Here is a 22741-nt window from a genome sequence, read left to right on the forward strand (position 1 = left end):
TGGACAGACATTGCTTCTAGAGAAGAAACACAGATGACCAAAAGGCACATGAAAGATGCTCAACTTAACTTATCATCAGAGAAATGAAAATCAAAACCACAATAGGATATTACTTGATACTTGTTTACATGGCTTCATCAAAAAGAAAAAAAAATGTTAGTGAGGATATGGAGAAAAGGGAGCATTTCTGCCCTGTTAATGGGAATGTAGATTGGTGCAGCCACTATGAAAACGGCATGGAGGTTTCTCAAATAATTAACAGAACTACCATATGATCCAACAATTCCACTTCTGGGTATTTATCTGAAGGAAAGGAAAACACTAACTGAAAAGGACATATGTGCCCCATATTCACTGCAGCATTATTACAATAGTCAAAATGTGGAAGCAATCTAAGTGTCCATTACTGGATGAGTGCATAAGAAACTAGGATTATTATTCAGCCAATAAAAGAAGGAAATGTTGCCATTTGTGATGACATGGATGGACTTGGAGGGCACCATGCTAAGTGAAATAAATCAGACAGAGAAAGACAAAGACTACATGAGCTATATTTGGAATCTAAAAATACCAAACTCTTAGATAAAGAGAACAGAGTGGGGGTTGCTAGAGGCAGGGCCTGAAGGGCAGGAGAAATGGGTCAAGGGAGGTCGAAAGGTACAAACTACCAGTAATAAAATAATAAAATGATGGGGATGTAAGGTACAGACAGCATGGTGACTACAGTTATTAATACTGCATTGTATATTTGACAGTTGCTAAGAGAGTAGATCTTAAAGGTGCTTCCACAAGAAAAAACATGTTAACGATGTGGTGATAGATTTAACTACAATTGTGTTTGAAGTCATTCCACAATATATAAAAGTATCAAATCATGTTGCACATTTGCAACTAATATAATGTTATATGTCGATTATATCTCAATCATTCAATCATTCAGTATTTTTATTATAATTGTTTTACACATTAAGGTCTGTTTCATGTTGATGATAGGGTCTTTTGATTTGAAAATTCATTTTGGAGTTATCCCTAGAATTAATATGGAGGCCACTGACCTACTTTTTGTATCATAATGTATTCATATATTATCCGGCGTTAAGTGCAGTACACCTGTACAACCAAATGCGGTATGGAAAGGAAAGGAATAGAACTATAGAGACAAAAAATACCTGGAAAAGAGTAGAGGAAACATTCCCCAGGAAAAAAGACAGTACTCTGTTGAATTGAATGGAATTTTGTTACATGGATGGTTTTGGAAAATTCTGCAGTGTCTTTTTCTCCCTTCAAAAAGAGGAGCCTAATTCTCCTCCCTTTGAGTATGCAGGACTTAGAGACCCACTTCTAAAGTCTAGATATGGCTAAAGTGACAGTGTGTGACTAGTTTGTAAATGGTATGGAAGCTTCTGCCGCTCTCTCTATCAGATCATGAACTCTGGAGAAAGTTAGCTGCCATTCGTGAAGCCTATGGAGATTCCCATGTGGTAAGTTACTGAAGCTTCCTGCCAAAAGCCTTATGAGTCAGCCGTCTTGGAGGCAGATCCTCCGGCCCTACCAAGCCATCAGGTGACTGCAGCCTAGGTCAACATCCTGACTGCAACACAAGAAGTGCCTGGCTCGGAACTAGCTAGCTAAGCCACTCCCAAATTCCTGACCCACAGAAACTCTGAGAAGATAAAGGTGTGTTGTTTGACGCCAATATGCTTTGGGGGAAATCTGTTACACAGAAATAAAGAACTAATATATTAGGTGTTCAATGACACTAGCCTTACCAAATGTTTTATTTATTTATTATTTATTTGATTATGACAGCTTTATTCATAATTGGTAAAACATAGAAACAACCAAGATGTCCACCAGTACACGAATCTAATGAAGAAACCGTGATATATCCAGGCAATGGAGTATCATTTAGAGCCAGAAGAAATGACCTCTCATATCATGAAAAGACTTGGAGGAATCACAAAAGCTATTTCTCAGCATTAAAAAAAAAAAAATCTGGGGGCGCCTGGGTGGCTCAGCCAGTTAAGCAACTAATTTCGGCTCAGGTCACGATCTCGTGGTTTGTGAGTTCGAGCCCCACATTGGGATCTGTGCCGACAGCTCAGAGCCTGGTGCCTGCTTCGGAGTCTGTGTCTCCCTCTCTCTCTGCCCCTCCCCAGCTCACGCTCTGTCTCTCTTTCCCTCAAAAATAAATAAACATTAAAAAAAATTTTTAAAAAAATCTGAAAAGGCTACAGGATGCATGAGTCCCACTATATGACATTCTGGTTGCAGAGAACGAGCAAGGGGAGGAATCAATAGGTGGAGCACAGAGGATTTTGGGGGCAGTGAAAAGCTCTGTATGATACCATAATGATGGACATGTCACTATACAAACCTGACATATACATATGTCACTTGTCCAAACCTGTAGAATGTACATCAAGAGTGAACTCTAAGGTAAACTACTGACTTTGGGTAATATGATGGATGAATGCAGATTCATCAATGTAAAAACATACCTTTGGGGATGGGGGCATGTTGATAAATGGGGAAGGTATGCATGTGTGGCAACACTGAGTGTATAGGAAGTTTCTGTACCTTCCTGTCAATTTTGCTGTGAACGTAAAATTGCCTTAGGTAAGTTATTTGTTTCAAGTTTTAATTTAAATTCCAGTTTGTTCACATTTAGTGTAATAGGAGTTTCAGGAGTAGAATTTAGGGATTCATCACTTACATATAACACCCAGTGGTCATGAACACACGTGCCCTATTTAATACTCATCACTTACTTAACCCGTAACCCTCCTCCCCCGCCTACCTCACCTCCAGCAACCCTCAGTTTGTTCTCTATAGTTATGTGTCTCTTTTATGTATTGCCTCTATTTCCTCCCATGTTCATCTGTTTCATTTCTTAAATTCCACATATGAATGAAATCGTATGGTATTTGTCTTTCTCTGACTTATTTCACTTCGCATAATATATTCTAGCTCCATCCATGTCATTGCAAACGGCAAGATTTTATTGTTTTTGATGGATGAGGAATTTTCCAGAGTAAATATATACCAGAAGTTCTTTATCCGTTCATCAGCTGATGGACATTTGGGCTTTTTCCACACTTTGGCTATTGTTGATAATGCTGCATTGGGGTGCATGTATCCCTTTGAATCACTATTTTTGTATCCTTTGAGCAAATACCTAGTAGTGTAATTGCTTGACTTTAAAAAAAATTTTTTTTTAATCTTTATTATTTATTTTTGAGAGAGAGAGAGACAGTGTGAGCAGGGGAGGGACAGAGAGAGAGGGAGACACAGAATCCGAAGCAGCTCCAGGCTCTGAGCTGTCAGCACAGAGCCCGATATGGGGCTCGAACTCATGAACCGCAGGATCATGACCTGAGCTGAAGTGGGAAGCTTAAAAGACTGAACCAACCAGGCGCCCCTGACTTTTTGAGGAACCTCCATACTGTTTCCCAGGGGGGCTGCACCCGTTTCATTTTCCACCAACAACGTAAGAGGTTTACCCTTTCTCTTTAACCTCACCAACATCTGTTGTTTCCTGTGTTGTTAGTTTTAGCCATTTTGACAGGTATGAGGTGATATGTTATTTTAGTCTGATTTGTATTTCCCTGATGATGTATGATGCTGAGCATCTTTTCATGTGTCTGTTAGCCATCTGGATGTCTTTTTTGCAAACATCTATAAATAACTTCTCAAACTTAACACACAAAAAACAAATAATCCAGTTAAGAAATGGGCAAAAGACATGAATAGACATTTTCCAAAGAAGACATCCAGATGGCTAACAGACACATGAAAAGATGGTCAATAACACTCACCATCAGGGAAATACAAATCAAATGGTTTAATTCAGATATTAGAATTACATTAGTTAGAGAAATTCACAAACACATATTTAATACCAAATAGCAAAAATTAAATAGCTTTTAATTTTCAAAAATGTGGCTTAGATTGTATTAGAATTATCTACTTTGAAAAGAAAAGAATGTCTCCGTAGGCTCTGCTTTACATACACAGTAAGGCAAATACTTGGATTTACTGTGTACTCATTTTTGTTGTTGTTAAAGAGACAATAATTTCAGAATTTAGAAGTAGGTCAAGATAGAATGGAACTTACTAGTACATCCTGGCTGAGGTACCCAGCCTCTATTTGTACATGTTGCCGTATTTCCTTGGGTTGAACGATCAAAGCCAGTTTTACAATTGTATGTGATTTCATCTCCACTTCTGTATCTGATGCTTTCTGGTGCATAGTTACCATTTTCAATGTGAGGAGAAGCACATACAATTTCTGGGAAAAAAAAAAGAATATGTAGGTAATGTTGAAATCACTACCCATTAAAATAATCAAGTACATAAAAATATAGAAAGTGGGTATTATTATTTTTTGTCCCTACCACAGCATAAAATGGGATTAATGTGAGTTTAGTCTTACATCCTTCCCATCATATCATTCATGTCCCACCACTATATCTCACATCTGATATATTTGTGCCCCCTGGACTCTTGAATCCTTTCTCCAAAGCCATCACATATATCATAATATTCTATATGTGGCAATAAACTCATGACATATCACTTCAACTCTTCTTACAAACTATTCAACTTCCCTGGCATCTGTGATTCTCCTAGGACTGTTTACAAACGGCTTGAGTCTTTTCCTTCCAGACACTTAGTAGGATTTCATATCCTTGCCAAGAATTAGATGTGGTCGTCTGATTTACACAGGTCAAGAAAATGAGTAAAGTAACACGTTTCCCTTTAGGGAGGAAGTTTTAAAAAGCCACTGTGCGAATTTTTATGTTCTTTTTTCTAGCTGCAGGGATTAAGGACAGCCATGGAGAGGTGATGTCTCTACCCTTGATTCTTACAGCTACTATAATGAGCAGAGTCCCTTCAGACCTACATTGGAAGTGGGCATAAACAGGAAATAAACTTCAATTTTTTAGGCTATTGAAATTCTGGAATACATTTTTATTAGTATAATAGAATAAACTAGTCCAGGGTTTGGAGAAAACCTTTTATGTAAAGAACCAGATAAAATGTTTCTGTCCCAGCTACTCAATACGAACACAGCCCTAAAAGATACATAAACAAATGAGCATGGCTATATTCCAATAAAACTTTGTTTACACAAAGGGCAAAGGATGGATTTGATTTTCAGACTATAATGTGCTCTCCCATGACCTACTCTATCTTAATTTTTAAAGTTCTGTCTCAGTTCTTTCCATCAACTTTGCTAATATCTAGCCAATGGATCAATCTGCAAAATTCCTTGTATAATAAAATATCATACCTTTAAACTATTGTAGAAATGTTACATAACCATTTATATTAGTGCCATGGTGGACATTCAGCAATGCCAAAAATCCATTTATATGCCCCCAATTTACTTCCTATTCCATTTCCCAAAGTAACTTTCATCACAGTCTCATCATTTTCTTCAAAAGCCATCTAACACAATAGTTCCGTCATCAACAAATAAATCCTTGCATTCACACATAACAAATTTCAGACTACCAGCTGTGGGGTTCCCTAGATTTCTTACTAACATGTCCTTAACTTTGGCTACATCTGTTTGAACTTTAGCCTTTCTCTTACTTGTTGACGATGAGGTGTTTATTTCATTCAAGTTAGCTTTTCAAAAGTTTAATTCTTCCATCGAGCATGAACCATTGTATATTCCTTCCCTCTCTCATTTTGTCTACTATTCTCTCTTAAATGGATATACAAGCTTCTCCAATTTTAAATTCCTTATCTCATCCCTTTTTCCAAGGTTGTTAATGTACTATACTTCTTCACAACCAAGATCCTTCAAATATCATCTTCCAATTAGTCTGGTTTTCAATCTCCCACTTATTCTTCAACCTACTGCTATCTGGCTTTTGACATCTTTAACATGCTGGTGCTATTAAGACAAAAGTCACCAATGTCCTCCAATTTCCAAATCCAAAATCTCTATGAATTGCTCATATCACAGTGACTGGTATTATATACTATGGGCTCCTTAATTATTTGTTGAACTGAATAGATAAAAACCCTCTGTAATATTTGACACTGTTGATCACTGACTTACTGGCATTCTCCAATGCCCTGCATTCTTATGTTTTCCTACTTCTCCTTATTTTTGTCTGAACAGTACTATTTTATTTTATTTATTTTACTTATTTTATTTATTTATTTATTTATTTTACTGGCTAGTAAAACACTGCCAGGGCAAGTGCCTCTATCTAAAACAGTACTGGAGAATGTCTGCATGTGTGGGGTCACATTTTTTCCTACTGTTAGATACCACCAGTATCTAACCACTCTGCTCTACTTAATTTTAGGCCCTGTCTACTTCTCAGATCTCATCTCCTACCAAGGTCCCACTTACTCTATACGACCAACACAATAGCCTTCTGTCTGGTGTTCACACATGCCAGGCTTATTCATAGCACTTGCACTTTTTATTCCTTATTTCTTGGGTGATGCTCCTCTAGATCTTCTGGCTGACTCTTATCACCACCTCAGAAATATCTTCCCTGAAGACCCAACGAGTATTGTATGAATGAATATCTATGCTTGACAGTTGGTTCTACATGAGTATTTGTCCTTGATTTTGTTGTTTGCTTCTTCACATTTTCTCTGTGAATCAAGATACTTCCACAATAAAAAGCTATCAGCATTATGCTAATAACTCTTCAGTGAGATCCAAATCCATATATCCAACTGAAGCTTCACACTAGACAGGTCCATGTGAATAATTCAAAGGCATATCCAACTAACTACATGCCAACTAAATCAACCTTTTCTCAATATATGCTTTTCCTCCTGTGTTCAACATTTTAATTTGTGACACAAAAACCTCATGACAGGAGCCTGGAAATTTACCTCACCTTCCCTCCTCCCCATCACTTCAATATTCATTCACACAGCACATTCTATAATCTTATAATTATTGCTTATACATCTCCTCCCCTTCATTCCATGCTTCAACTGTGTACATCCAACTCTTAGAGGTTTTATGATAGTCTTTTAATTGGTCTTAAATTTGTACTTCATTCCTCCAGAATAAGCTTTAATAAGTCTCTATTCTAAACATGATACTATACTTATATTAGCAATGGTTATATTAGAAAGAATATGTGACCATCTAACCACAAATCTTAAGTATGTCTACACTGCTTGATTTTAATTGACACTACCTTGAGATGAGCCTTAATGTACCTTAAATGTAACCTTAAATTTACTTTTAGTTTTTTCTCCTCACTTTATTCTGCTCTATCATATTTTCACAGACCTTTGCAGTGGAGTTTATCATATATTAATTTTTACTTCATAGTGTGGCTTAACTTAATTTTGAAGTCAAAAGCTACAAGATATAAAAACAAGAGTTTTACTAAGAGCCCAACCAAAAAATACTGGGAGAATTTGTTAAATAATTTTTAATAAATTTGTAATAATACTTTGTTAAAATAATTAAAATAGAAGAACTTCAGGTGATTACTTTTGAGCAGAAGACATAAACTCAATGATAAATTGTAATCCCTACTTTCATAATTTCCATTAATATAAATGATGCTAGTAAAACACTGCCAGGGCAAGTGCCTCTATCTAAAACAGTACTGGAGAATGTCTGCATGTGTGGGGTCACATTTTTTCCTACTGTTAGATACCACCAGTAAGCATTTGAGATAAGAACAGTAATTTAATGCTAGCACTCTATGTTGTTCGTCATCAGAAAATCTGACTTGTACAGAGAACAGATGGATTTGGAGCAAAGGTGGCTTTTATTTAGCAGGTCTTGGTACTTTTAATTATTCCTATAAATGATTTGCTGTCAGAGACTGGCTCCTATTAGATGAAGAGACCAAAGTTTTGACAAATCACCTTCAAACAGAACCCCTGAAGGGCGCCTGGGTGGCTCAGTTAAGTGTTCAACACTTTATTTCAGCTCAGGTCATGATCTCATGGCTCGTGAGATTGACCCCACAGTGGGCTCCATGCTGATAGTGTGAAGCCTGCTGGGGATTCTCTCTTTCCTTTCTCTCTGCCCCTACTCCCAGTCATGCGCGCGCGCGCGCTCTCTCTCTCTCTCTCTCTCTAAGTAAATAACATTAAAAAAAAAAAAACCTGACACATAAAATCATAAACCGGATGGAAGAAATTTTAAGTATTTTATCCTAGGTTATTTTATTTTAATTTTATTTTAGTTCCAAATTTATCATAGATTTGGAGAAAGCAAGATCTATAGATTTGGAATTCATCATTACCAGCAGGTAGATCCTTCTATTGTCCTAGGAAAATAAGGAGAAGCATTTGTGATATACTAGCTAAGGTACAATGTAGAGTACCTTTTACTTTTAAACTTATTTTTAAATGTTTATTTATTTATTTTGAGAGAGAGGGAGTGCACGCACGAGGGCGTGGCAGAGAGAGAGGGAGGGAGAGAATCCCAAGCAGGCTCCATGGTGTCAGTGAAGAGCCTGATGCAGTGCTCAAACTCTAGAGCCAAACTGTGAGATCATGACCTGAGCTGAAATTAAGAACGGTATCCTTAACTGACTGAGCCAACAAGGTGCCCCTGGAGTTCCTTTCAATAAAAGACTTCTCCGTATCCAGTTAATGTAAAACACATTTCAATAAAATTAACCACTGTTGTAACAGAGAGTGCATGCTTATTTAATTTGGGGTGAACCATTCTTTATTTATCTTGATCATTAGTAAACTGTTTTGTGAAAGAGAGTATCCAATCTTAGTGACATCTCTCTCCCCAAAGAAAGGAGGATTCTAAGGCATCCTGTCTTGAGTTTTTGAGTTATACAATTGACTAAGAAAATGAAAAACAAATTCTAAAAAGAAAATGTTTTACAAATGTGGGATCTTTACTGTGTGTGTGTGTGTGTGTGTGTGTGTGTGTGCGCGCGTGTGCGTGCATGGGTGTGGTGTAGATGGGTCAAGTTTCAAGTAAGCCTAGGAATTGTAGCAACACATATGGGAAAAACAGATTTCCCACATTAAAACAAATATGTGCTCAGCAACAGCTTTAAGCAGGTAGCTATGTGACCAAGAAAAAGAACTAACTAGACAATTTCTATGGAGCAGTCAGGCTATCCTGAGTCCTATGTCAAAGTAAAACTGAATTCAGATCCTGACGTCTTACTTAGAAGTAAATTTCACTGAAACCTGGAATGATGATTTATTCTAATGTTCACTGAAATGTGGAGTGATTTATTCTAATGTTTATACAGGACAAAGGGCCTGATATAAAGTAAGTGGTTTATAAGTTATATTTTGACGACTGGATGGATAATTTAGCTCTCTAAATATTTAAGTCAGGCTCTGGAAGTAAAACATACGGCGGAAGTTAATGCCAGAGGACTTGTGCACCCACTTTCTTTGAGTAGGAGCCACAAATGCCATGAAGCCAAACAGCTGGACTCCACACACGATCAGCCGATCACAGATCTAATGTGGGTGATCACTGTCTTCTCTTCACTAACCTCTTTGTAAAATATTTTCTTAACAATGCCTGAAAGTGGAGGTCACTCAGTTGTAGGGGGATATATTTTCCAAGGAGCTACTTGTGGACTCAACCCCAAATTTTTTTCGGGGGGTTGGGGTGCCTGGCTGGCTGAGTCAGTAGAGCATGTGACTCTTGATCTCAGGGTTGTAAGTTCAAGCCCCAGGTTGGGTATGGAGCTTACTTTTTTAAAAAAAAGGTAAAAAAATAAAAAAAAATTTTTTTAATGTTTATTTTTGAGAGAGACAGAATGTGAGTGGGGGGAAGGGCAGAAAGAGAGAGAGGGAGACACAGAACGTAAAGCAGGCTCCAGGCTCTGAGCTGTCAGCACAGAGCCCGACACAGGGCTCAAACTCATGAACTGCAAGATCATGACCTGAAGTCAGACGTTTAACCGACTGAGCCACCCAGGTGCCCTCAACCAAAAAATTTTTTAAAATAAGAACAAAATCATTCAAAATCTAACTCTAGTTTTTGCAAGAGAGGATCATTAAACAAGGTTTACGCATGGAATTATGAATCATATGATTAAAAGTTCAGAGAGCTCTTAAGAGTTCAACTCTTCTCACCATCTCCCCACCTACCCTGGGCCACGATATGACCATATCTATAAAAGTCACCCTTTTAGAAAGGCACTTGACCTCTGATTTCATGTAGGATAGCACTTGTAACTTGTTTCACTCGCTGCTGCAGCCCGCATCCGAAGTTAACGCACTCTTTTCCATAAATGTTTGCAAACAGCTCAACACAGTTGTTACCGTGCGACATGTAATAGCTGTACCTTCTTGCTATTCTTCTAATGATATGATGTCTTAAACTCAACCTTTTACAGTTTTGCATCTGGACCACGATAGTTTGAAACTCTCTCTTTTCAAATGAGGTAGGCTAAGTAGAACACAATATTACAGACATAACTTTTGGTGGCACGAAGCACAGTTGACGTGGATTCTACATCTGCACAATATCCCCCATTAGGAAGCCTAAAAGAGTTTGGTGGGTGCCCCCTGCCACCCCCCCGCATCATCATCACTATTGATTCATATTACGCCTGTGCTTAGTGAAATCTCTAGTTATTTCCACTTAATTCCATTGTTAATTGAGGGTTCCCTCATATGACATTCATCTCATTTACTTTGTTTGCAAAGCTAACTGCTGGGCTTTAGAAGAGCAATCTGTCTGAGAAGTAATCATGCCTGGGGAGCCTATTATTGCCCTGGCTCTGCTCTAGACTTGATTTTTGACCGCAGACCAACTACTTAACGAGCTATTGAACTCTTCTGTTCCTTTTATGTCTATTTTCAGAACGAGAGAATTATACCAAAATTAATTTTTGCACACATAAAACGTTAAGTATATCGTATTTATAAGAGTTGGGTCTTGTCAACATTAACGCTCCATTGTGAGAAAAAATAAACTGCTTCACTGTAAGGAATATATGAATGAAAAGAATTGATAAAATATATAGAAAGGAAATATAACATTACCTTTACATGAAGGGGTTGGAGTCCATCCCGATGCAGTGCATATGGCATCTCCTTTACTACCGTATTCATAACCCTGGTGACATGTATACTGAAATCGTTCGTTTTCCTTGTAAGTTTTCTTCAGAGATGCAGCATTTCCATTTGCGATTTCTGGCTTTTGGCAGGAAATTTCTAAATATAAGGGATTAAATTCCAAAATGTTTGTTATATATTAAAAAGCCATGTCTAAGACATAGTTATATTAAAGATACAAGTTTTGTTTCCTTTAGGCAAATCAGACAACGAAACAAAACTTCTATTTTGACATGGTTGCTTGAATTATTACCTGTTGTTCTTAATTTTGATTTTTGAAATAAGGTAAAATTCTGATTAAACTTCTGTTGCTAGGGGTGCCTGGGTGGCTCAGTTGCTTAAGTAACTGGCTCTTGATTTTGGCTCAGGTTATGATCTCGTGGTTCCTGGGATCGTACCCTGTCTGTGGCTTCCTGCTGGCACTGTAGAACCTTCTGGGATTCTTTCTCTTTCTTTCTCTGTCCCTCCCTTACTCATGCTTTCTGTCTCTCTCTTTCTATCAAAAATAAATAAATAAATAAAAATTATGTTGCTTATTTTATTTGCTTTGAAGATAAATTAGTCCTCTTCAAGTAAATAGTGGCCAGTAATGATACCAACTATATATATATAATTGGGTATAGATATATAGGCTTATTGTGATAAATATTTTCACCGAATGACTTGTAAAAATTATGTATTTTCTAGTTATCGATAATAGAGTCATAATTGGCATAACACTTTGTCAAAGAAGTTAATTTAACCTACTGTCATTATATCTATGAATTACATCTTCTGTTTTTGTGGCTTACCATCCATCCAAATTTTCTGTCAAGAAAACCCAAAAACTGGCCATCATATTTGCCCCCATCTTCTCTCAAACATTTCCCCCTGGGATTATGGCAACAATGACTAATTTCCCAGATGCTATTCTTGCACCTCTGTAATCTATTTTCCTGTTTGTAACTTAATGACTGTTTTTCTTGTCCCTTCATCGCTCCGTTGAAGGATTCCACTGAAATCCTCCATCGATTCCCAATTCAGTCTGAATAAAAGCCAAATTCTTCAGCATGATATGGAGCACCTTAGAACCTTGCACTGGCCTATCTTCAAGCCATCACTGACCTACCCCTGCTTGTGTCCTACACAATGGCCTCGAAGACATGGAACAGGGGAGCTTCAGGCTCCTGGAAGCCTCACTGCATTTGTACCTTCCTCTCCCTGAACTTCTCCTGACTGATATACTTTCCCCCCCCTCAACTTCGTTGGAAAAAGTCTCATTCTTTCTTCAAAATGTATCTTATGCATTAGTTATTCCAGTAAGGTTTTACTAAGCACAGAAATTTAGGTTTTTTTTAAATTTTATTTATTTTGAGAGAGAGAGATTGAGAGAGACAGTGAGATAGAGAGATAGATAGATAGAGAGAGAGAGAGAGTGTGAGTTGGGGAGGAGCAAAGACAGAGGGAGAGAGAGGATCGCAAGCAGGCTCCACCATGAGCGTGGAGCTGGATGCCAGGCTGCATCTCATGACCGGGAGATCACGACCTCAGCTAATATCAGGAGTGTGATGTTCGACTGACTGAGCCACCCAGGTGCTCAGAAATTTAGTTTTAAGGGGGAAACCCCATCTGTGAGCCTCTGGGGTATACAGTATTTGCTGTGCTGAATAGAAATATGATTGCCATTACTGACTTGAAGAACTAATATTGTTAGAATTTTTAAGAACAGAAATGCTTTTCCCTGCATCTCATTATAGGATAGACTAAACTAAGAAAGTGTGAATTTTAGAAAAAATATTAAAAAAAATAAATATGGCAGATATATCTGCCAAAAAAGTATTGGTAAAGTGAAGCAGACTGACCATAATGTTTCATTACAAAAGCCCAATCACCATACTGGTCATGATGCACTGGTTAGCAGTATTATAACTAAAGAAATCTTGACTTGCAGTTTACTATAGAACTTTTTTTAAAAGGCAAAAACTTATTTAGTGAATTCAGTTTAGTTTCACAATATTTCTCTAAACTTACAGTGCAAATATAAAATAGGACCCCATTCTAGAAGTATTATTCAACAACAGAATGTTATAATGCTATATCAGTGGAAATACATAATGGCTTTTTGATCTTACAAATTAAAAGAAAGCCTGTTCTGTAGGCCAATATTAAATCTTGCAGCAGAACTGCTTACTAATCTATTTGAGCATGAAAGCCAATTACAATTTAATTATGGATATGACCATGGAATTTGGTTTCAGATAACCTAGGTTTGAATCTTAACTCCACCGTCATGCCATCATAACCTTGGTCATGAGATGTAACTTTTTTGCCCCACAATGTCCTCAGTTATAAAATAGAGGTGAAAACAGTGCATAAATCACAGTCATTTTGAAGGTAAAATGGAATGTAAAGAACTTAGATCAATTACTGACAAATAGTAAGTGCCCAATAAATGTTAGTTTTAATGTTATTAGTATAATTAGTATTATTCTATGCATAATATTTAAAAGTGCAAATTTTCATGAGAAAAACTAAAACTGTCCGATCCCATGAACAGTAAATGTATCTTACCCACACATTTTGGGCTTTCTCCACTCCAAACACCATTCGTTGAGCAACGTATTTCTGCAGGCCCAACAAGCATGAAGCCTGAATTGCACGCAAACCGTACTACTTGTCCAAAAGTATATTCCTTGTCTAGGTCCAATGCGCTACTGGTCAATCTCCCATTCTCTGGATGTGTCACTGGTAAACACTTAACAACTGAAAAAAATAAATATAACTTTTCCTAATAGAATTTGACAACTTTATTATGAAAAATATGTATATATACACATACAGGTATAAAGTCACTAACAAAGAAAGATTGGGGGAATTACTTAATTTTTTTAAAGAAGCATTTAATAAACCTGTTTGTTGGATATAAAGGCTTATAAATTAAAAAAAACACCAATAAGCTTATCTCTGATTATTTTCTATGAGAGCGGACAAAGAAAAAATTATTTCTTTGAATGTCAGTTTACATTTTTATAGTAACAAATAAATGTTCCTTAAATAATTGAAAAATATAAAGGTTGAGATAGTTAGATGAAATTTTTCACTTAAGCCCTAGGATAATATAACACTGTATTCCTAAAAGGTATAAATGCAAACTTTCTGACTCTATTTCTTTCAATAGACAAACAGTCCTTAATTTTCCTTCCTCTCCCACATCAGTGCTCAAAATAATCTGAGTATTCCTTTTGATTTTACTTAATATTTTCCAAATACCTTGTAGGTTATGGCATTTAAACTTTATTTTAGAGTAGAATCATCCAGGATGCTCATTAAGATGGAAATTCTATGGCTATCTCCCTGCGCTATTACCGGAGATACTGATTTAGTAGGTTTTTAGTAACCCAAAATTTCAGCATTAAACAAGCACCTCAGGTGATTTCAGTGTAGATGTTCCTTAAAACATTTAGATCTCTCCTCTCATTCCCGTAAGTTCTCTTCTTTAGGTAACAGGACTTTTGAGTGATCACATTCCCACTCGCCCTCCTCCTCCTCCTCCTTCATCCTCTTGGTCCTCCCTCCCTCCCCCTTTTCCTCATTCCCTCCCTCCTTCCCCCTCTCTCTCCCTCTCTATTTACTTCTCACCATGGAACTAAGAAAGACTACTCTGACTCATCTATTTCCATGATGACTAGAGAGATTGGCATTACTAGCCCAAAATTTAGAAACAGGATCTACATTTTTCTCATTCTGACTCTTGGCTTTATGGATCAGTAAGAAAAGTAGAGCTCTTCCTTACTTCCTGCCTCTTTTCAGTAAGACTAAGGCCACAGGAAAATCTCCTTTGCCATGCAAGAGGGGAGAGATAACTGAATCATGGTCTCCATTTCAGCTGTTATTGACAATCTCTGCATTTGGGTGGATATTGGTTGAGTATGTATTCATTAGTAAAGCTGAAATTCTGATCCTTGTGCTATTTCTAGTGTTTAGAATCCAAAAGGAAAGGAAAATAGGTTTTAGATTTCCTAATCTCTAATACTTTGAATACATTAGATCAGATGAAACTGCACTCACATTTGGTTAATGAAACACAAAATAGCGTAGTAATAAAAAGCTTAGATATCCATTCCAAACTATATTAGAAGCCATAAAAATACTTTGAATCAAAAATATGTAATTACAAACTTTAAGGATGTTTCAATGTAAGATATCTCAAAAAATCTTAGATATTTTAAATATTTGAATATATCTGTAAATCAATTTTACATATACCTTCACATATAGGAATATCATTGGTCCATCCATCAGATTCACACTCACGGAAATTAATCCTACCTAGCATCTGATACCTAAAAACCAAAAATGACAGAATGGTGAGCTAATTTATTATATGCATTTATATGAAATTTTAAGTTTGATACATTCTGAATGTCCAGGAACTCCATTTCAGAGAAAATTAACAGCATATACATTTCTTTCCTCCTTCCCTTCCCTCTTCTTTCCTTCCTTCCTTTTTTCCCTCCATCCTTACTCCCTTCCTTCCCTCTTTCTTTTCCTTTTCATTCTTTCTCTCTTTCTATTCTTTCTCCTCCTTATTCTTAAATTTCTTTCTTTCTTTTTTATTTAACTTGTTTGGGTTTTTTTGTATCTGTATGAGATGAAGAAATTTTTTTAAGTTTATTTATTGAGAGAGAGAGAGAGAGAGAGAGAGAGAGCAGGAGAGAGAGAGGAAGAGAGAGAATCCCAAGCAGGCACTGTTTCGTCAGTACAGAGCCAAATGTGGGCCTCTATCTCAACTGTGAAATCATGACCGGAGCCAAAATCAAGAGTGGGACGCTTAATCGACTAAGCCACCCAGATGCCACTTTCTATTGTTCTTAAACTTCTCTACTACTTAAGAAAGGCTCTCAGACAGAGTTAACACAGTGGAGAAGTAGGGGGACCCGAAGTTCCCTTGTCCCTCAAACACAGCAGTATTTAGCCCAGAAGATTTGGAATTCCAGGAATCCGGGCTAAAGAGCAACAGAAACATCTCCAGGGGCCCACGGGGACAACCTGACGTGCCATAGGTTCATGATTGCCAATTGGGAGAGATAAAATGGGTGGTGGTGTAGGCACAGAAGGGAGGGATCCCCTTCTGTGGAGAGACAAAAGGAAGAGAAAGAGAGGCTGTGGAAGTGTAGGATTGTATTTGGAGAAGAGAAAAACCACAGACTGGGGAACAGAATAAATGGAGACAGAACCAATTTCTAGCTCATTCCAGGGTTGTAGGGCTTCCTCCAGACTGGGGCCTGCTGCCCTATATGCATGCCTGGGTAGGAGGGGAACCAGCCCTGGGCTCAGTAGCACACTCAAAGGTGCAGTCAGAGAGCAGTCTCCCAACCTTGAGGACTGTGGGAAGAAGGCACAAGACACTCCAAGGACAAAAGACCCTGCAGGCACCCGCCAGCCAGAGGCCCTTTGTCGGCTGTCAGGGCAGACTGGCACTACCCCAGAACTGAGACTCCAGGGTGGGATCCTTTAAGACATCGGGGTTTGAATCCCAGCCAAGCGCTTGGGAGGCAAAAGAGACCGGAGCGCGACAAAATGGCCTGCTCGCACCTGCACAGTACTGTGAGGATGGCCTGAACAGAGTGGTTTGGGACACCCGCTCTGGAGAGGAGAGACTGGTGTGTCGCCATTTTTCTCCCCATCACCAACAAGGTGGGGTTTCAGAGAACAATGGACCACAGTGGAGGCGGGAACTGCCTACAACAAACCACAGCCCTCTGCGCCTGGTAACTGCATATCTAACAGAGCAAGATTGACACTGAGTAAACCAAACAGCACCTCCTCCAGACCAGTGCAGCCACTGGTTGGTCCAGTGGTTTTGCATTTTTCTGAATTGATTCTTGTTCAATTCCTATTTTGTGTGTACGTGTGTGTGTGTGTGTGTGTGTGTATTTTTTTTCTTCCTCTTATTTCTCCCCTTCTCTTTTGGTTACTTTGGTTGTTGTTTAAGTAGACTTTTTAATCTAGTCTTTTTACACCTCTTCTGTACCTCCTTCCTCTTTATTTTCCTCTCCCTCTCTCTAGATTAAGCCATATCGTTTCTCTGATTCTCTACCTGGTCAATTATTTTTTTTCTTTTTTCCCCTACCTTGTCATTTCTCTCTTTCTATGGGATAAGACTTCTTTTGCCACCACCCCCATTTTTAAAATTTTTTTCCAGGGTTACTTAAATGAATGTATCAAAGCACACCTGGTGGAAGATCCAAACAACAACTACAAGGAAGGAGACACAGCAACCACAGTCACAACAACAAGAGAGAGAATGCAACACATTCCAAAAAACACCTCCTGAACAGTCAGGCCTGGGACAGTTTATGACCCATTTTTAATATAGTAGTGCTCATAGGTGCAGGACACATAGTAGTGCTCATAGGTGCAGGACACATAACAAGCTATTAAAACACATAAAGGACAGAAAACTAGCCAAAATTATGAAACGGAAGAATTCTCCTCAAAAGAAATTCCAGGAAGAAGTGATAGCTAGAGAATTGCTCAAAACATATATAAACAATACACTTGATCAAGACTTTAGAATAATAGTCATAAAATTAATAGCTGGCCTTGAAAAAAGCATAGAAGACATAAGGGAATCTATTCCTGCAGACATCAAGGAACTAAGAAATAGTCATGATGAATTAAGAAATGGTGTAAATGAGGTACAAAATAATCTAGATGCAGTGACAGCAAGGTGGAGGAAACAGAGGGGGAGAATAAGTGAAACAGAAGAGAAAATTATGGAACATGATGAAACTGAGAAAAATAGAGATAAGAAAATACTAGACCATGAGGGGAGAATTACAGACTTAAGTGATTCAATGAAATGAAATAATATCCGTATGATATGAGTTCCATAAGAAGAGAAAGAGAAAAGGGAAGAAAGTTTATTTGAACAAATTATAGCTGAGAACTTCCCTAATCTGGGGAGGAAAACAGGCATCCAAGTCCAAGAGGCACAGAGAACTCCCCTCAAAATCAACAAAAGCAGGTCAACACCATGACATATCATAGTGAAAATGGCAAAATACAAAGATAAAGAGAGAATTCTGAACACCACTAGGGACAAACGGGCCTTAACCTACAAGGGTAGACAAATAAGGGTATTTGCAGACCTGTCCACTGAAACTTGGCAGGCCAGGAGGGAGTGGCAGGAATTAGTCAATGCGTTGAATAGTAAATATATGCAGAGAATCCTTTATCCAGCAAGGCTGTCATTCAGAATAGAAGGAGAGATAAAGGCTTTTCCAGACAAACAAGAACTAAAAGAGCTGATGACCACTAAACCAGCATTGCAAGAGTTCCTAAGGGGGACTCTCTGAGTGGAAAGCAGCAAAGACTACAAAGGATGAGAGAACATCACCACAAGCATGAAACCTACAGCTAACACAATGACACTAAATCCTTATCTTTCAATAATCACTCTGAATGTAAATGGATTAAATGCCCCAATCAATAGACAAAGGGTATCAGAATGGATGAAAAAACAAGATCCATCTATATGTTGCCTACAGGAGACTCATTTTAGACCTGAGGACAGCTGCAGATTGAAAGTGAGGGGATGGAAAACCATCTATCATGCTACTGGAAGACAAAAGAAAGCTGGAGTAGCCATACTTATATCAGACAAACTAGACTTTAAACTAAGGCCGTAACAAGAGATGAAGAAGGGCATTATATCATAATTAAGGGGTCTATCCATCAAGAAGAGCTAATAATTGTAAATGTTTCTGCCCCTAACTTGAAAGGACCCAAATATATAAATCAATTAGTCACAAATATAAGCAATCTTAATTGATAAGAATACGGTAATTTCAGGGGACTTTAATACTCCACTTACAACAACGGACAGATCATCCAGGCAGAAAATCAATAAAGAAACAATGGAGTTGAATAATACACTGGACCAGATGGACTTGATAGATATATTCAGAGTTTTTCATCGAAAAGCAGCAAGAGACTCATTCTTCTTGAATGCACATAGAACATTCTTCAAGATAGATCACATTTGGGTCACAAAACAGCCCTCCATAAATATAAAAGAACTGAGATCATACCATGCATATTTTCAGATTACAATGCTATAAAGCTTGAAATTAACCACAAGAAAAAAAGGGGAAAGCCTCTAAATGCATGGAGGTTAAAGAACATCCTACTTAAGAATGAATGGGTCAACTAGGCAATTAAAGAAGAAATTTAAAAATATATGGAAGCAAATGAAAATGAAAACACAATAGTCCAAACCCTTTGGGATGCAACAAAGGCAGTCATAAGAGGAAAATACATTGCAATCCAGACCTATCTCAAGAAACAAACAAACAAAATCCCAAATATAAAATGTAACTGCATACCTAAAGGAACTAGAAGCAGAACAGCACAGAAACCCCAAATCCAGCAGAAGAAGAGAGATAATAGAGATCAGAGCAGAAATAAACAATATAGAATCCAAAAACAAAAAACAAAAAAAACAGTAGAAGAGATCAATGAATCTAAGTGCTGGTTTTTTGAAAGAATAAACAAAATTGATAAACCCCTAGCCAACTTCTCAAAAAAAAAAAAAAAAAAGAGAGAGAGAGAGAGAGAGAGAGAGAGAGAACCTAAATAGATACAACCACGAATGACAGAGATCACACCACAGAAATACAAACAATTATTAGCAAATACTATGAAAAATTATATGCCAACAAACTGGACAACCTGGAAGCAATGGACAAATTCCTAGACACCCATACACTACCAAAACTCAAATGGGAAGAAATAGAAAATTTGAAAGGACCCATGACCAGTGAAGAAATTGTAACAGTTATCAAAAATCTCCCAACAAATAAGAGTCCTAGGTCAGATGACTTCACAGGGGAACTCTACCAGACATTTGAAGCAGAGTTAATACCTATCCTTCTCAAGCTGTTCCAAAAAATAGAAATGGAAGGAAAGCTTCCAGACTCATTCTATAAAGCCAGCATTACCCTGATTCCTAAAAAAGACAGAGACCCCACTAAGAGGAGAATTACAGGCCAACATCCCTGTTGAACATGGATGCAAGAATTCTCATCAAGATACTAGCAAATCGAATTCAACAGTATAGTAAAAGAATTATTCACCATCATCAAGTGGGATTCATTCCTGGGCTGCAGGGCTGGTTCAATATTTGCAAATCAATCAGTGTGATTCATCACATTAATAGAAGAAAGGATAAGAACCATATGATCCTGTCAATAGATGCAGAAAAAAAAAAAGCAATGGACAAAATACAGCGTCTTTCTTAACAAAAATCCTCAAGAAAGTTGGGATAAAAGGAACATACCTAATGTCATAAAAACCATACAAAATGCCCACAGCTAATATCATCTTCAATAGGGAAAAACTCAGAGCTTTTCCCCTGAGATCAGGAACACAACATGGATGTCCACTCTCACCACTACTGTTTAACATAGTAGTGGAAGTCCTAGCCTCTGCCATCAGACCACAAAATGAAATAAAAGGCACCCAAAAAGGCAAAGAAGTCTAATTTTTATTTTTTGCACATGACATGATACTTTACACGGGAAACCTAAAAAAACTGCTAGAACTGATACATGGAGTCAGCAAAGTCGCAGGAAATTAAATCAATGTACAGAAATTGGTTGCATTTCTATACACTGATAATGAAGCAACAGAGAAATCAAGAAATCAATCCCATTTACAATTGCACCACAAACCATAAAATACCTAGGAATAAACCTAACCAAAGATGTCAAAGATCTGTATGCTGAAAACTACAGAAAGCTTAAGAAAGAAATTGAAGAAGACACAAAGAAATAGAAAAATATTCTATGCTCATAAACTAGAAGAACAAATATTGTTAAAATGTCACCCAAAATAATCTACACATTCAATGCAATCCCAATCAAAATTGCACTGGCATTCTTCTCAGAGCTAAAGAAAACATCCTAAAATTTGTATGGAACCACAAGAGACCCCAAATAGCCAAAGTAATGTTGAAAAAGAAAACCAAAGCCAGAGGCATCACAATTCTGGACTTTAGTCTCTACCACAAAGCTGTAATCATCAAGACAGCATGGTATTGGCACAAAAACAGACACATAGAGCAATGGAATAAAATATAGAACCCAGAATTGGACCCACAAATGTATGGTCAACTAACTTTTGGCAAAGCAGGAAAGAGTATCCAATGGAAAAAAGACGGTCTCCTTAACAAATGGTGCTGGGAGAAGTGGACAGCAACATGCAGAAAAATTAAACGGAACCACCTTCTTACACAAAATAAACTCAAGATGGATGAAATACCTAAATGTGAGACAGAAAACCATCAAAATCCTAGAGGAGAAAACAGGCAACAATCTCTTTGACCTCAGCCACAGCAACTTCTTACTCGACACATCTCCGAAGGCAAGGTAAATAAAAGCAAAAATGAACTAGTAGGACCGCATCAAAATAAAAAGCTTCTGCACTGCAAAGGAAACAATCAACAAAACTAAAAGGCAATGGACAAAATGGGAGAAGATATTTGCAAATGACATATTGGATAAATGGTTAGTGTCCAAAATCTATAAAGAACTTACAAACTCAACACCTGAAAAACAAATAATCCAGTGGAGAAATGGGCAGAAGACATGAATAGACACCTTTCCAAAGAAGACATCCAGATGGCCAACAGACACATGAAAAGATGCTCAACATCACTCATAATCAGGGAAATACAAATCAAAACCACATTGGGATACTACCTCACACAGGTCAGAGTGGCTAAAATTAACAACTCAAGAAGCAACAGATGTTGGCAAAGATGTGGAGAAGAGGGAACCCTCTTGCACCGTTAGTGGGAATGCAAACTGGTGTAGCCACTCTGGAAAACAGCATGGAGTTTCCTCAAAAAATTTAAAATAGAATTATCTTAGGACGCAGCAATAGCACTACTCAAAATTTATCCAAATGATACAGGAGTGCTGATTCGAAGGGGCACATGTACCCTAATGTCTACAGCAGCACTTTCAACAACAGCCAAATTATGGGAAGAGCCTAAGTGTCCATCGACTGATGAATGGATAAAGAAGATGTGGTTTATATATACAATGGAATACTATTTGGCAACAAGAAGGAATGAAATCCTACCATTTGCAGCAATGTGGACGGAACTGGAGGGTATTATGCTAAGTGAAATAAGTCAGTCAGTGAAATACAGATATATGTTTTCACTCATGTGGAACTTGAGAAACTTAACAAAAGACCATGGGGGAAGGGAAGGGAAAAAAAACAGTTTCAAATACAGAGGGAGGCAAACCATAAAGAGATTCTTAAATACAAAGAACGAACTGAGGGTTGATGGAGGGGCGCAGGGGAGAGGGGAAAATGGGTCATGGGCACTGAGGGGTGATGGCTATTGAGAGGTGATGGACATTGAGAAGTAAAAATGGGTGACGGGCACTTGTTGGGATGAGCACTGAGTGTTGTATGTAAGTGATGAAACATGGGAATCTACCCCCGAAGCCAAGAGCACACTGTATATACTGTATGTTAGCTAATTTGACAGTAAGTTATATTAAAAAAAAAAAGGCCCTCAAGTCTTCAGGCACATGGACTAATCATTATCCTTGGTTCATGACAGAAACTCATTAGAATTTTGTGCACAATATCCTCTTATTTTATCACTGAGTTAGTCAAT

At 37.7% G+C, this 22741-nt stretch overlaps 1 protein-coding gene across 7 annotated transcripts in view; it reads right to left on the reverse strand.

Annotated features, from left to right (window-relative positions):
• The window catches only part of LOC102956603 (complement factor H-like), a 200018-nt gene that overhangs the window by 161100 nt on the left and 16177 nt on the right, over nt 1-22741 (reverse strand). For all 7 annotated transcript variants that reach the window (XM_042976088.1, XM_042976091.1, XM_042976094.1 and 4 more), the window contains exons 4-7: nt 15307-15383; nt 13612-13803; nt 10990-11160; nt 4118-4291 (exon numbers count right to left, since the gene is read on the reverse strand). In XM_042976088.1, the coding sequence (XP_042832022.1) occupies nt 4118-4291; nt 10990-11160; nt 13612-13803; nt 15307-15383 (614 nt within the window). The remainder of the gene's footprint in view (nt 1-4117; nt 4292-10989; nt 11161-13611; nt 13804-15306; nt 15384-22741) is intronic.

The sequence above is a fragment of the Panthera tigris genome, chromosome F3 (genome assembly GCF_018350195.1).
Source record: "Panthera tigris isolate Pti1 chromosome F3, P.tigris_Pti1_mat1.1, whole genome shotgun sequence".
Taxonomy (NCBI): Eukaryota; Metazoa; Chordata; class Mammalia; order Carnivora; family Felidae; genus Panthera; species Panthera tigris.